The following is a 13,132-nucleotide window of genomic DNA, read 5'->3' as shown; positions in this document are numbered from 1 at the left end:
TATTAGGTTTTCCTATAAACAAAATGCTCATTTCAACTTCAGGGCATCTTTAGTTTCTGAAATACTCAAGGCTCCTCTAATTAAGGTAATGCACAAATCCAACCTATTTTTTGAATTAAAACTCAAATACTTTTCTTAAACACTGGTGTACAGGAAAATCTTTTTCTAACTTCCTATAACATCATCCATACCACTAATCTGATTTCTTATTGACAGACTCTTGCATTTTAGAGGTTTCCTGTGTATCAGGTCTTCTGGCCTAAATAGACTCAATACAGTTAGAATGAAAGAACATGGGTGACACCTAATGTTTCCTTTTTAACAACTAAGTAGTCAGTAGGCCAGTGATGGCGAACCTATGACATGCGTGTCAGAGGTGACACGCAAACTCATTTTTTTGGTTGATTTTTCTTTGTTAAATGGCATTTAAATATATAAAATAAATATCAAAAATATAAGTCTTTGTTTTACTATGGTTGCAAATATCAAAAAATTTCTATGTGACATGACACCAGAGTTAAGTTAGGGTTTTTCAAAATGCTGACACGCCAAGCTCAAAAGGTTCGCCATCACTGCAGTAGGCAAACAAGATATAAAATGGAATGAAAACCAAAATAATGCAATTCTGCAATATAGTAAGTACCAAAGTTGCGAAAGAAATTACTATTCAAATGGATTACTTTCTCTAGTGCAAGTCTGACCTAAAAACCTAGATAATGAGGTTTCCACATAAGAGGGGGAAAGTGACTACTAAAAGATATAATAAATGTAAAGGAAAACAACCTAACACCAATGTTTCATAGTGCCATAATTTTATCTTCAAAGAAAAAGGCACATATTAGAGTTAACAAACAGCCCTCTATGGCAGCGGTTCTCAACCTGTGGGTCGAGACCCCTTTGGGGGTCGCCTAAGACCATCAGAAAACACATATAATTACATATTGTTTTTGTGATTAATCACTATGCTTTAATTATGTTCAATTTGTAACAATGAAATTGGGGGTCACCACAACGTGAGGAAGTGTATTAAAGGGTCGTGGCATTAGGAAGGTTGAGAACCACTGCTCTATGGGATGACAAAGATAAGCTCAAACTTTTTACCCTTTATTTTTGGACTCTTCCAGGAAAGATTAAACCAATGATATCATTAATTAAATGGATTAGCTTATAAACAAAATTTTATTCACAAGTCATCATTTAATTTGCTTAGATTTTAAATTTGAAACAAACCAATGTTTTACATAAACCCTAACTGCTATACTATGCACTGACAAATAAAGGGAATAAAAAGTAAATATACTTACCAAGAACTATATACATTTGCAGTTTGGAGCTGCTGGGTAAGGTAAGTCGTACAAAGAACAAATGCTGTGTTATCCTGACCCTCGGATTCCAGATTACATATGATGTCTAGTATTTCCTTGCAGTCGACCTTTGCAATCTATCAAAAATGAGATGAGTAAGTAAAAAAGAAAATAGCAACTGTCCTGTACACTTTGTTGTATAATGTAAAGCTTCCATTTTGATAACTGGAGAGGCAAGAATTAGATAGAATTTTCTTCTATGACCTAATGGCTGAGTTTTATAGAATGAAATATTTTATATAAGAAAATATTAACCCTGACCGGTTTGGCTCAGTGGATAGAGCGTCAGCCTGCAGACTGAAGGGTCCCGGGTTCGATTCCGGTCAAGGGCATGTACCTTGGTTGTGGGCACATCCCCAGTGGGAGGTGTGCAGGAGGCAGCTGATCGATGTTTCTCTCTCATCGATGTTTCCAACTCTCTATCCCTCTCCCTTCCTCTCTGTAAAAAATTAATAAAATATATTTTTAAAAAAAGAGAAAATATTAAACAGAGAAGAGGATACTATAAAAAGTTCCACTGCAGTCCTTACATAAGAAAAACATTTTAGTACAGTTAAAAAAAATTACTCATGAACATTGCTACTATCTAAATGAGTCAAATTATGTAGACTAACTTCAGGTTATTTTCAGCTGAAGTACCATCATATTCCCCATTTTTTATTTTGTTTTCAATCTTATTCAAGTCACTCCAATTACAGATAGAAAAATAAAGGGCTTACCCTTGCTGCCAGTAGGGCTAGCGGGAGACAACTAAGAAACTGTTTTAAATATAAATGCTGTATTAATATATCACTTTTCATATAAATAAGGAAAAAATATTGTGGGTGAGTTTTTCAAACTGAAACACATATCTTTTTCATTTACACTATTTATGGGAATCTTAAAAAACAAATAAACAGCCAAAACCGGTTTGGCTCAGTGGATAGAGCATTGGCCTGCAGACTGAAGGGTCCCAGGTTCGATTCTGGTCAAGGGCATGTGCCTGGGTTGTGGGCACATCCCCAGTAGGAGATGTGCAGGAGGCAGCTGATCGATGTTTCTCTCTCATCGATGTTTCTAGCTCTCTATCTCTCTCCCTGCCTCTCTGTAAAAAATCAATAAAATATATTTAAAAACAAAAAAAAATAAACAAACAAGAACAACCTCTGGGCAAATCAGTAAAATTTTCTAGGGCTTTTTTTATATATTGATAAAATAGGAGAATAAACCCGCTAAAGGTCCCTTCTCTCTATCAAGAACAATCTATTTCATGACTGTTTCAGTGTTATAAATGGGTGCAGGAGGCAACCAATTGATATGTTTCTCTCACATCGGTGTTTCTCTCTGTCTTTCCCTCTCTCTTCTACTCTCTAAAACAGGGGTCCTCAAACTTTTTAAACAGGGGGCCAGTTCACTGTCCCTCAGACCGTTGGAGGGCCAGACTATAGTTTAAAAAAAAAACTATGAACAAATTCCTATGCACACTGCACATATCTTATTTTGAAGTAAAAAAACAAAACGGGAACAAATACAATATTTGTATTTGCATGTGGCCCGCGGGCCGTAGTTTGAGGACCCCTGCTCTAAAAGATCAATGGAAAAATATCCTCGGGTGAGGACTAACAAAAAAAAAGAAAGAAAGAAAGATCAATAATGAGAGAGAATCATCCATTGGCTGCTTCCTGTACATGCCCCCTACTGGGAATTGATCCTGCAACCCGGGCATGTGCCCTGACCTGGAATCAAACCAGGACCTCCTGTTTCATAGGTTGATGCCCAACCACTGAACAACATCAGCTGAGCAATTTTTGTTGTTGTTGTTCTTAATGTGGTTCCTATCCCTAGAGTTTATGGATATTTTAAATGATACATTGTGACAACTTTGGAAATCTGATTCCCCCATCTCTTTAGGGTTTGTTATTGTTACTATTTGTTTATTTAGTGACTTTCCTGGAATAATTCTGTTAAAGTCTATATACTTTGTCACGTGTGGCCACTATAAGTCTTCGCTCAGTTTGCTTAATGGTCAGCTACATATTCAACATATTCAGGAGGTTTGTTTAAATGCCTTGAACAAGTAGGTCTCTCTGCTTTTGACAAGCAGCTCTGTTTGTGTTTTAGGGAATGCTTTCAACATATCAGTAAGTAGTTTACAACTCTGCTTTGCCCTTCATTTCCTAGTTGTATAGAGCCCCAAGTTAAACAAGAGGTGAGGGATTAGGGCCTTCTCGGGTCATTCCTTAGTAGACACATAGTCCTATACATGCATGTTACTTTCCAGAATCCTAGGAATATATTCGAGGTTTTCAAAGTCCCCTATCCCAGTTTTTCTTCTTAATTTTTTGACCAATCTCTTGTTAGCCTGACTAGTTAGTAATGCCTCCTCAGACAACTGTCATGTTAATAAATTATCACAAATTTTTTTTTGACACATATTCTAGAGACAGAGCTTTTACAGAGTAAACTCTTGAGTCAAATAAAGACAAGTCCTGAGAATGGAGCTTTTTAGAAAATTGCCAAATAGGTCAAAGAGCGACAAGTCATTGGGGATGGGCTTTTGCAGAGTTCCAAAAGCATTCTGCTGTTTTCTTGAGTGGCTTCTAGGCTGCTGGTTTTTACAGCTACCAGAGTTTCAAAGCTGCTTTCAAGGTTACTATGAAGCTGGTAGGGGGCAGATGGGAAGCAGGGAAAGTTAAAATGCCACCAAGCTTGCTGTTCTTACTGAAATTCATCTGTTTTTCTTGACAAAAAACCTCCTAAGGTTGTGGTAAGCTATTACGTAATTTCCAGAGTTCTGAAAAAGTAAATCTCATCCACTCTCTGATTTCAAATGCTGATGACTTGGAACTCTTAATTTCCAGCTCAGACTGCTCCCCTAAATCTCACATTGTGTGACTGCTCTCTGCTGTTCCTCTTCTTTGTGTTATTTATCTTTGAATCCCCAGTGCCAAGTAAAATCGTCCAATGAATGTATGTTAAATGGTTGAAAGGCATGTCTATTATTTCTTACAATAACAAGTGAGTCTAAAATTATGTCAAAATAAAATGTCTATAGAGAACAACATAGACTGATGAAAAGGGACAGATCCAAAGACTGAGAAACAGCGATCAGGCTATCAATTCCCAGAAGGAAAGTAGGGGAGGGAGGGGGTAAGGGGAAGAGATCAACCGAAGGACTTGTATACACGCATATAAGCCAAACCAATGGACATGGACAACAGGGGGATGGGAGCATGATTGGGGGGGGGGGGGGGGGAGGTTTAATGGGGGAAGGTTTAATGGGGGAGATGAGGACACATTTGTAATACCTTAACTAATAAAAAAATAAATAAATAAAATAAAAATAAAATGTCTAATTTTATTATTTAAAAAAAGATCACCTTAGCTATTGTAAAAAATGAACTGTGGGGACAAGATGCAATTATTAGACTTTCATGATAATCAGCCAACTAAATATCAATAGTGGCATAAGAGAAGGTGGGTAAAGTATTTTTGTCTTCTGCCATTACTTTCTTGCTTGGGCTACCAAAGCAAACCAGTATTCTGGCCAGTGACATTACTGAAATATTTTCAATATAGTATTTTCAATCTAAAACAGTGGTTTTCAATCTAGAATTTTCCTGATCCATTCTGAGATACAGTGGGGCCTTGACTTACGAGTGTCCCGACTAACGAGTTTTTTGAGATACCAGCTGTCTCTCAGCCGATTTTTTGCATTGAGTTGATAGAGTAATTTGAGTTAACGAGCCTCGGTCTCAGAAGGAATTAAACTCGTAAGTCAAGGCCCCACTGTATAATACAAATAATTTGTTTATAATAATATATTTTAAAAACTGAAACTGGTAAACATCTTTTCAAAATGGAATTGAAGTGGATTTAATTATCCATATAAAAGATTCCTGTCACATGTACCCTTAAAGTAGGAGAAAGGTAGGAGTTATAGTTAACACGCCTATATTTCATGTAAACCTGGGCCTATCTTTGGGAGAATCATCCCTGTTAAGTTCATAGACATCACTTGAAAAAAGGATTCTAAACATCTAGCTTCTTTTAAACTATAGCAATACCACAGACTATCACTACATTGAGTGTAGGTTTCTACCCCCCATTCCCTCTTTTGGGGCTGTCAGCTGCCCTCCCATCTGGAGCCCTGCTTGGCTTTGGGGAGGAGCAGGTAAGCAGAAAGAGGACAGCAAGGTTGAGGGTCAAATGCTGGGACTCATAATTCATAGAGACTCACTGGGGACACTTCCAGAGACAGAGGCTAGGAGACAGGATAGCGGCTGGCTGACCTGAAGGAAGAGACTGGGGGGTGGGAGGTGGTATTTGCTTGGATGACTGGCAGGTGAAGGAAGAGGTTGGGGGAGGGTGTTTGCTTGGATGACTGGCAGGTGAAGGAAGAGGTTGGGGGAGGGTGTTTGCTTGGATGACTGGAAGATGGCGGGATAAGGACAAAGATTACTGCTGGGAGGAAGACAGGTCCAGGGGAAATGTGTCAAGAGGGCAGGGAGGGTGATGGAGAACAGAGAACAAGGTCCCTCAAAGGGCGGCGGGAGAGAGGGGGCCTCACAAATGCAGGAAGGAAACCAGGGTATATAAGAACAGGAAAGGGCTTGGGGAATTGACTAAGCTCAGCTCGGATCCCTGTGCCTGGCTTTCAGGCGCTCTGGAAGAAGGAAGGCTCCAGAGTGAGGAAAGTTGGGCAGGGCCCAGGTTGGCTAGAGGAGATAAGGTGGCCAAGAAATCAGTGGGTGATCCACATCAGAGGCAGCACAGAGACCTCCCTGGTAGTCGGGTAGTCACAGGGAATGCAGTTGATGGGGGTGGGGTGGAGGCCTTCCACAAGGGAACATATAAGTTTTTTGAAGCAATAAATGGCCATTGATTCTTCTAGTTAAATCCAATGACTGTGTGTATCTAAGAGAAACTTATAACATCCTACTGAATTTTTGAAAATGATGTCTAACTCTCCAAAGTGATTGCACCAGTATAATCATACATCAACCAAAATACCCACACGTAACCTATGAAAGTGAGACTAGATGTGAGATCCAGAGACATACTGAGTCATGGGAAGATGCCTCTTCAAAGCATTAAAAAAAACAAAAATCTCTGGTCTAGCTGGTGTGGCTCAGCGATTGAGAGTCACCTATGAACCAGGAGGTCACGGTTCAATTCCCCATTACGGCACGTGCCCGGAGCTCAATCCCCAGTAGGGCGTGTGCAGGAGGCAGCCACTCAATGTTTCTCTGTCATCATTTCTCTCTCTCCCTCTTCCTTCCTCTCTGAAACCAATAAAAATATCTTTGGGATATTTTAAAACATCTCTGCTTTTAAAAGATAAAGTATTTAAATAGACAAATTCTCAATTTCTTCAGAATGCCTTTTTACCTTTAGTGTATTTCTGACTACATCTCATTCCCTATATACTCATAATGATAAAGTAAAATTATTCGGATTTTAATTTTAAATTTAATTATACACTGTTATTAGTCCTTGTCCCAGATTCATCTTAGTCTTCTTTCTTATTTAAAATACACCTGGAATTTCTATGTTCGTGTTTACTTTTACTTCTACTCCCAAACTGAATTCCCAATGGGTCCTGTTTAAATGTATTTGCTCTATCATTTATACCTAGTGACTGTGTCAATTCCCAACAGTATTAGACTGGTGAGTAAATTAGGCCATTTGTCTATTCCTTTTCCCATCAAGAGAAGAAACAAGCCTTTGCTACTGTGGCTATAAACTACATTAAACACTGAAGATACAGTTCATTCAGGAACCAGGATTGAAATGGTCACCTACTCTGTGTCAAGAACTTTGCTGATAGATTTCTTGGCTCTTCATAATAGAAGTGCTTCATGTTTAAAACATCATTTTCCTTCACACTGTATGTGGAAAACTTGATCTTTACAAGGATTTTTTTCAGTAGTGGAAAAAAAAAAAAGGAAACATCCACTTGGGACACTGGACCATGGCCAAGTCTGTGACCTTCATTAAAATCTTTTCATATGTAAAATTAATAGCAATGTCATCACATTCAATTCTAAATGAAGTATTTGCAAACTAGAATTGAGGATTCCATGGAGTTCTGAATTTGGGGTTCTGAATTTTGGCTTTCAAGCTAACCCTACCAATTCTTCTTAATTGTATGTGTTTTCCCCAGCAGAGGTTTCCCATTTCACACAGTACTGTGATACCCACAGGTGCCAAATATAAGTATTTGTATTCCCACCTGTTGCTCAAGTTAATTTGACTCTTCTGAACTCAGCTGAAGTAGATGGCAAAATGTGTATAACTCTTCTACCTTAGAACATATGCTGATTTTAAAATAATGACACTAGTGATTCATTGGTATTTTTGCAAAGCAACTTTTAAAGATTCTCTTTGCCCTAGATCAGTGGTTTTCAACCTTGGCTGCACATAAGAATCACCTGGGAACCTTTTTAAAATCCTGATTTCTGGGCCTCATCCTCCGGAAATTCTGTTTCTTTGTTTACTAATGTTGTGGCCCCACCCCATAACAAAGAAACAGAATTTCCGGAGGATGAGGCCCAGAAATCAGGATTTTAAAAAGATTCCCAAGTGATTCTAATGCCCTAGATGGAGGGAGGGAGGGAGGGAGAAACACCTATGTGAGAGCGTAACACCATTCAGCTACCTCCTGCGAGACCCTAGTGGGTATGAAGCCCGCAACCTGGGCATATACCAGCCAGGGCTGTGCTGGCTACATTTTTTTTTAATTGGTTTTCTACAGAGAGGAAGGGAGAGGGATAGAGAGTTAGAAACACTGATGAGAGAGAAACATCCATCAGTTGCCTCCTGCACACACCCCTACTGGGGATGTTCCCGAAACCAAGGTACATGCCCTTGACCGGAATCGAACCCGAGACCCTTGAGTCCGCAGGCCGACGCTCTGTCCACTGAGCCAAACCGGTCAGGGCTGTTCTGGCTACTTTTGAGAATAAAATGTAGGGAGCAAGAATGCAAGCAAGTACATCAATTTGGAGGTTTCTGATTTCATCTTTTTATCCCCAATGCCTAAGATAGCACTGGGTATATAAACCCTTAGATATTTAACACCTTGGCCAAGATTTATTATCACTTATATCTTTAATATACATTAGGTCCTCGGGTTACATCGGAGATCCGTTCCTATAGCACAATATAATTCCATTTTTGCCGTAAGTCAGAACCCACCTACATAAGCACCTATGTCACTCACATGGAGCACATACACAGCAGTAATGAACTGAAACGGTAAAAAAAAACTTAAAAGAAAGATAACAATTTCTGACCTTTACCTGTGGTAAATAAATAATAAAAAACATAAAGCACATATGTATATACGTCAAAACGACGGAACTTTTTTTTTAAAATAAATAAATAGGAGATGGTGATGAAACCACGAACCTTGAGTCCAATGTAACCTGAGGACTGTCTGTACTCAGGTATAAATCTCAACATAATCATTTTAAGCTCTGTAACCATGTACATTTTACTTAATCTGAGCTTCAGCTTCCTCAATAATAAAATGGAGCTAACAGTTACTATGAGGATTAAATGTGACAATGTATATAAAGCACTTAGCCTAATGCCTAACATATAGTAAGGACTCAAAAAAATGGTGGCTGGTTATTCACTACCCATCTCCCCACCTTTAACATTGAGAATATAGTTGGAAAACAACTGACTTCATTCAAAGGGAATCATAAAAAGATAAAGCCCCTAATATTAGGAATATTGGGAGCTTAGTTATGGGCATGCTAAGTTTGAGATGCTTTTAGCCATACAAGCAGATATAATTAGGCAGTTGGATTTTTAAGTCGGGAGTTCAGAGGAGAGAAATGGTCTAGAAATAAAACATTTGGGATTTAAACCATAATTGGTACTTACCATCATGCGTCTAGATGAGATAATCGAGGGGATAAGTGTAGATAGAAAAAGAGAGAAAGAGTCCTAGAGTAGAACTGAGAAAGAGCAACCAATCAGGTAGACATAAAACCAAGAGAGTGTGGTAAACTAGAACCAAGTGGAAAAACTGATAAAAGTTTAAAAGACAAAGTTAAGAAGTTAGATTGAATAAGATGAAAACTGAGAATGCTTCATTGGACTTAGTGATGTGGTAAACTGGCAGGGGTGAACACCATATTAGAAAGTGTTCAAGGATAAAAATGTTAAACAGTAAATTTAGAAAATTCATTCAAGAAATGACCCCAAAAGGCCAGGAGAGAAATGGGGTGGTAGCTGGAAGAAGAAGTGTAATCTTGAAATTTCTTTTTTAAAGATAGAAAAATTAACAACATAAATCCTGGCAAGATAGATATAGCAGAGGTTGAAATTATTGATTCAATAGAGAAAAGAACTGCTGCTAGAACTGTTGAGGGGGGCAAGAGCAGATGGGATCTGATACAGAAGTCAAGGGGACTGACCTAAGCTGGAAGAACAGATATGTCCTTAGTAACAAAAGAGAAGCTGTATATGCATAGATGCAGGCAGGTGAATAGATTTCATGGAAGGAGCTTTTGGAAATTCTCTTATAACTGCCTCCTCAGAGAAATAGAAAGTTCATAAACAGAGTGACATGGGACACAAATTATAGTATAGGTTTGAGGAGAAAAAAAAAGTATGAAATAGTAATCTAAGACAGTGGAAGAATAAGTAAAGAAATACAGTGATTTAAAGTATAACTTAGTTGGCAGATGTTTCTCCACACAAGTTTGGCATCACCCATGCAAGTTAAGATAAAGAGTTGGTGGAGCCCTAGCCAACCTGGCTCAGTGGATAAGAGTGTCGGCCCATGGACTGAAGAAGAGTCCCGGTTTTGATTCCGGTCAAGGGCATGTACCTGGGTTGCAGGCTCTATCCCCAATAGGGGCGTGCAGGAGGCAGTTGATGGATGTTTCTAACTCTCTATCCCTCTCCCTTCCTCTCTGTAAAAATCAATAAAATATATTAAAAAAGAAAAAGAAAAAAGAGTGTTGGCCTGTAGACTGAGGGGTTCTGGGTTCAATTCTGGATAAGGGCAAATGCCTGGGTTGCGGGCTCGATCCCCAGGGGGGGTTGTGCAGGATGGAGTCAATCAATGATTCTCTTTCATCATTGATGTTTCTATTTCTCTCTCCCTCTTCCTTCCTCTATGAAATCAATTTTAAAAAACCATTAAAAAAAAGAGTTGGTAGAAATTCAGGGACTCAGGATGCTGGTTAGTAATCAAATAAGTACAGGTAAGGGAGAGATCAGCAGAGGAATTGAAGGTGTATGCAAGAGAATGATAACAATGACTATGGAAAGTGAAGGAGGGAAGTGAGAGCATGTTGAGGATGAGGGAGAGTGACAAGGTGACAGGATTAATAGATTATTGGTCCTGGTGGAATCTTTATATCAAGCATGTCAAACTCACAGCCTGCATGTGGCCCACAACGAATATTTTTGTGGCCCAGACAATATAATGGTATGTAAGAAACATTTTAATAAAAATTTTGTAACTTAATTTTTACAATATCCTGTTATCCATAATTATTAATAACGAACTAAAACGTTTGCTAATGACTGATTACTATAATCGTGTTGCATTCATTTCCCTACGCACCTTAGGCACAGGGGCACCATTTCTCTCCACTAATACTAGCAGTGAATATTTTAGCAGCTGATTGCCACGTCATTACTCTTGGACTGACTGGTGTGCGCGACAGGAAATATTTTGCTTTCGGAGAACAAGAAAAATAGATTTATTTGCGTTACGTTTATTAATTTGTGCAGTTATTCATGTCTGGTAAGTTAATGTTCAAGAAAAAATATTTTTATTAAAATGTTTATTATTATTTTTTGTTAACGATTACTCATTTATTTCAGCCCTTTGTATTTAGCATGTCTCTATCGAAATAAACCTACGTTTCCATGAAAATTGAAGCTTTTGTTTCTTTTGTGGCCTACATAAACTTAAACCTTGTTTATTTGGCCCGTGTTAGCCTTTGGGTTTGACATGCTTGCTTTATATTAAAGGGAGTGAGGTGAAAAGACAGAGGAGAGTTGCATTTGGAAGGTAGAATACTTATAGTTGAAATTGTCATAAAAGTTTAAGAATTACTACACCATAGATCCAGTTCCATAGGATTCCTTCATTAAATAAAAAAATTCAGTGTAGATGTAAAATGAGAATCCATATGTCAGATTTGAATGGCAGGTAAGAGAAGTAAAGGCAGATGATGAATTACAGCCTAGGAATTCCTGATTTTTTTTTTTAAAATATATTTTATTGATTTTTTACAGAGAGGAAGGGAGAGAGACAGAGAGTCAGAAACATCGATGAGAGAGAAACACCAATCAGCTGTCTCCTGCACATCTCCTACCGGGGATTTGCCCGCAACCCAGGTACATGCCCTTGACCGGAATCGAACCTGGGACCTTTCAGTCCGCAGGCCGACGCTCTATCCACTGAGCCAAACCGGTTTCGGCGGAATTCCTGATTTTTCTCTGTATAATTATGAACAACTATTAGGAAAAACTAATTTTAACTTTTCTAAGGAAAACAATGATTCAGGTTTTAAAAAAAGAATGCAACGTGGCTTATAAAATAGTTTTAAAAAAGACTCAATCACTTTATTATTTTCAATGGTATCCCATTTGTCCACTTAATCACTATTCAAAATGTATTCATGGGTTCTAAAGTCCTACATTTCTCTGCTTATAGTTAATGTATAAAGTAATTTAAGCTAAAGATAAGTGTCATTCTCTTTAGTTTCTTCCTTGATGCCAGTGTTAATAATTCCTGCATTTCCCAAACATAGAAAAAAAGATTACTTTAAGAAAAAACAACTTTCACAATTAAAGATTTCAAAGAAAACCATTACTTAAACACAAACATCTACATATTCTTTAATGACCTACTTTTGAAATCTACCTATGACAAAACTTTATATTCAATCTGTTGAACACATAAATATACAATTAAAATAGTACTTATCAAAGAAAAAAACCCAGTACTTTTCAGTAGTTGGGGGGGGGGGGGGGGTATTTTGGTTTTCATCCTGCCATGAAACATTTATCAAATTCTATTAAAATTTATAGTAAGCCCTGGCTGGTTTGGCTCAGTGGATAGAGTATTGGCCTGTGGACTGAAGGGTCCCAGGTTTGATTCCGGTCAAGGGCACATGCCCGGGTTGTGAGCTCGATCCCCAGTGGGGGACGTGCAGGAGACAGCCAATCAATGATTCTCTCTCATCATTGATATTTCTAACTCTCTCTCCCTCTCCCTTTCTCAATAAAAATATATTAAAATTTTTTATAGTAAATCTAAATGACAACAGCAGTTATTTGCTTTACTCACCTCCTTAATAGCATCTTCATTAGGGAGAATGGAACACAAGCATGTGATATAGGCTTGCTGAAAAGATGACACATTCGAAATTTCTTTAGAGTCTACACACAGCTTTGATAAGGCAGTAGCCTGAGGGATGCAGTTAGATTTCAACAAATGTTTTATTCGCATTTGCAGAAAGAAAGGTCCTTCTTCAGCAATCAACTTATTGACTAGAAAAAAGGAAAAATAAAACATTTTTATTATACCACATAAAATGTCAAGGTTGTTATGATGAAAGTTTGATAGCTTTCGATGTTGTTCATTTGTTTTTAATGAATAAAAATTCAGTTGATATAATTGGGAAGTTGAATCTAGTCTCAATACTCATTTAATAGAGCAGAGTGTAAAATAAAAAGCATTTTGTTAATACTTCCCACACTACTTAGCAGTTTTATTTAGAACACCAAACCTTTTTAAAAAGCTAATG

At 37.9% G+C, this 13,132-nt stretch overlaps 1 protein-coding gene across 4 annotated transcripts in view; it reads right to left on the bottom strand.

Annotated features, from left to right (window-relative positions):
* The window catches only part of RLF (RLF zinc finger), a 77,783-nt gene that overhangs the window by 24,463 nt on the left and 40,188 nt on the right, over positions 1-13,132 (bottom strand). For all 4 annotated transcript variants that reach the window (XR_011470228.1, XM_070404813.1, XM_070404815.1 and 1 more), the window contains 2 exons: positions 12,673-12,875; positions 1,305-1,441 (listed from right to left, as the gene is read on the bottom strand). Coding sequence is in view for 3 of the 4 variants with exons in the window: in XM_070404813.1 (XP_070260914.1) it covers positions 1,305-1,441; positions 12,673-12,875 (340 nt within the window). In the remaining variant the exon portion in view is untranslated. The remainder of the gene's footprint in view (positions 1-1,304; positions 1,442-12,672; positions 12,876-13,132) is intronic.

Source organism: Myotis yumanensis, unplaced genomic scaffold (assembly GCF_028538775.1).
Source record: "Myotis yumanensis isolate MYYU_CA2020_CCGP unplaced genomic scaffold, mMyoYum1.0.hap1 SCAF_2, whole genome shotgun sequence".
Taxonomy (NCBI): domain Eukaryota; kingdom Metazoa; phylum Chordata; class Mammalia; order Chiroptera; family Vespertilionidae; genus Myotis; species Myotis yumanensis.
This window is presented reverse-complemented; position numbering and strand designations above follow the sequence as displayed.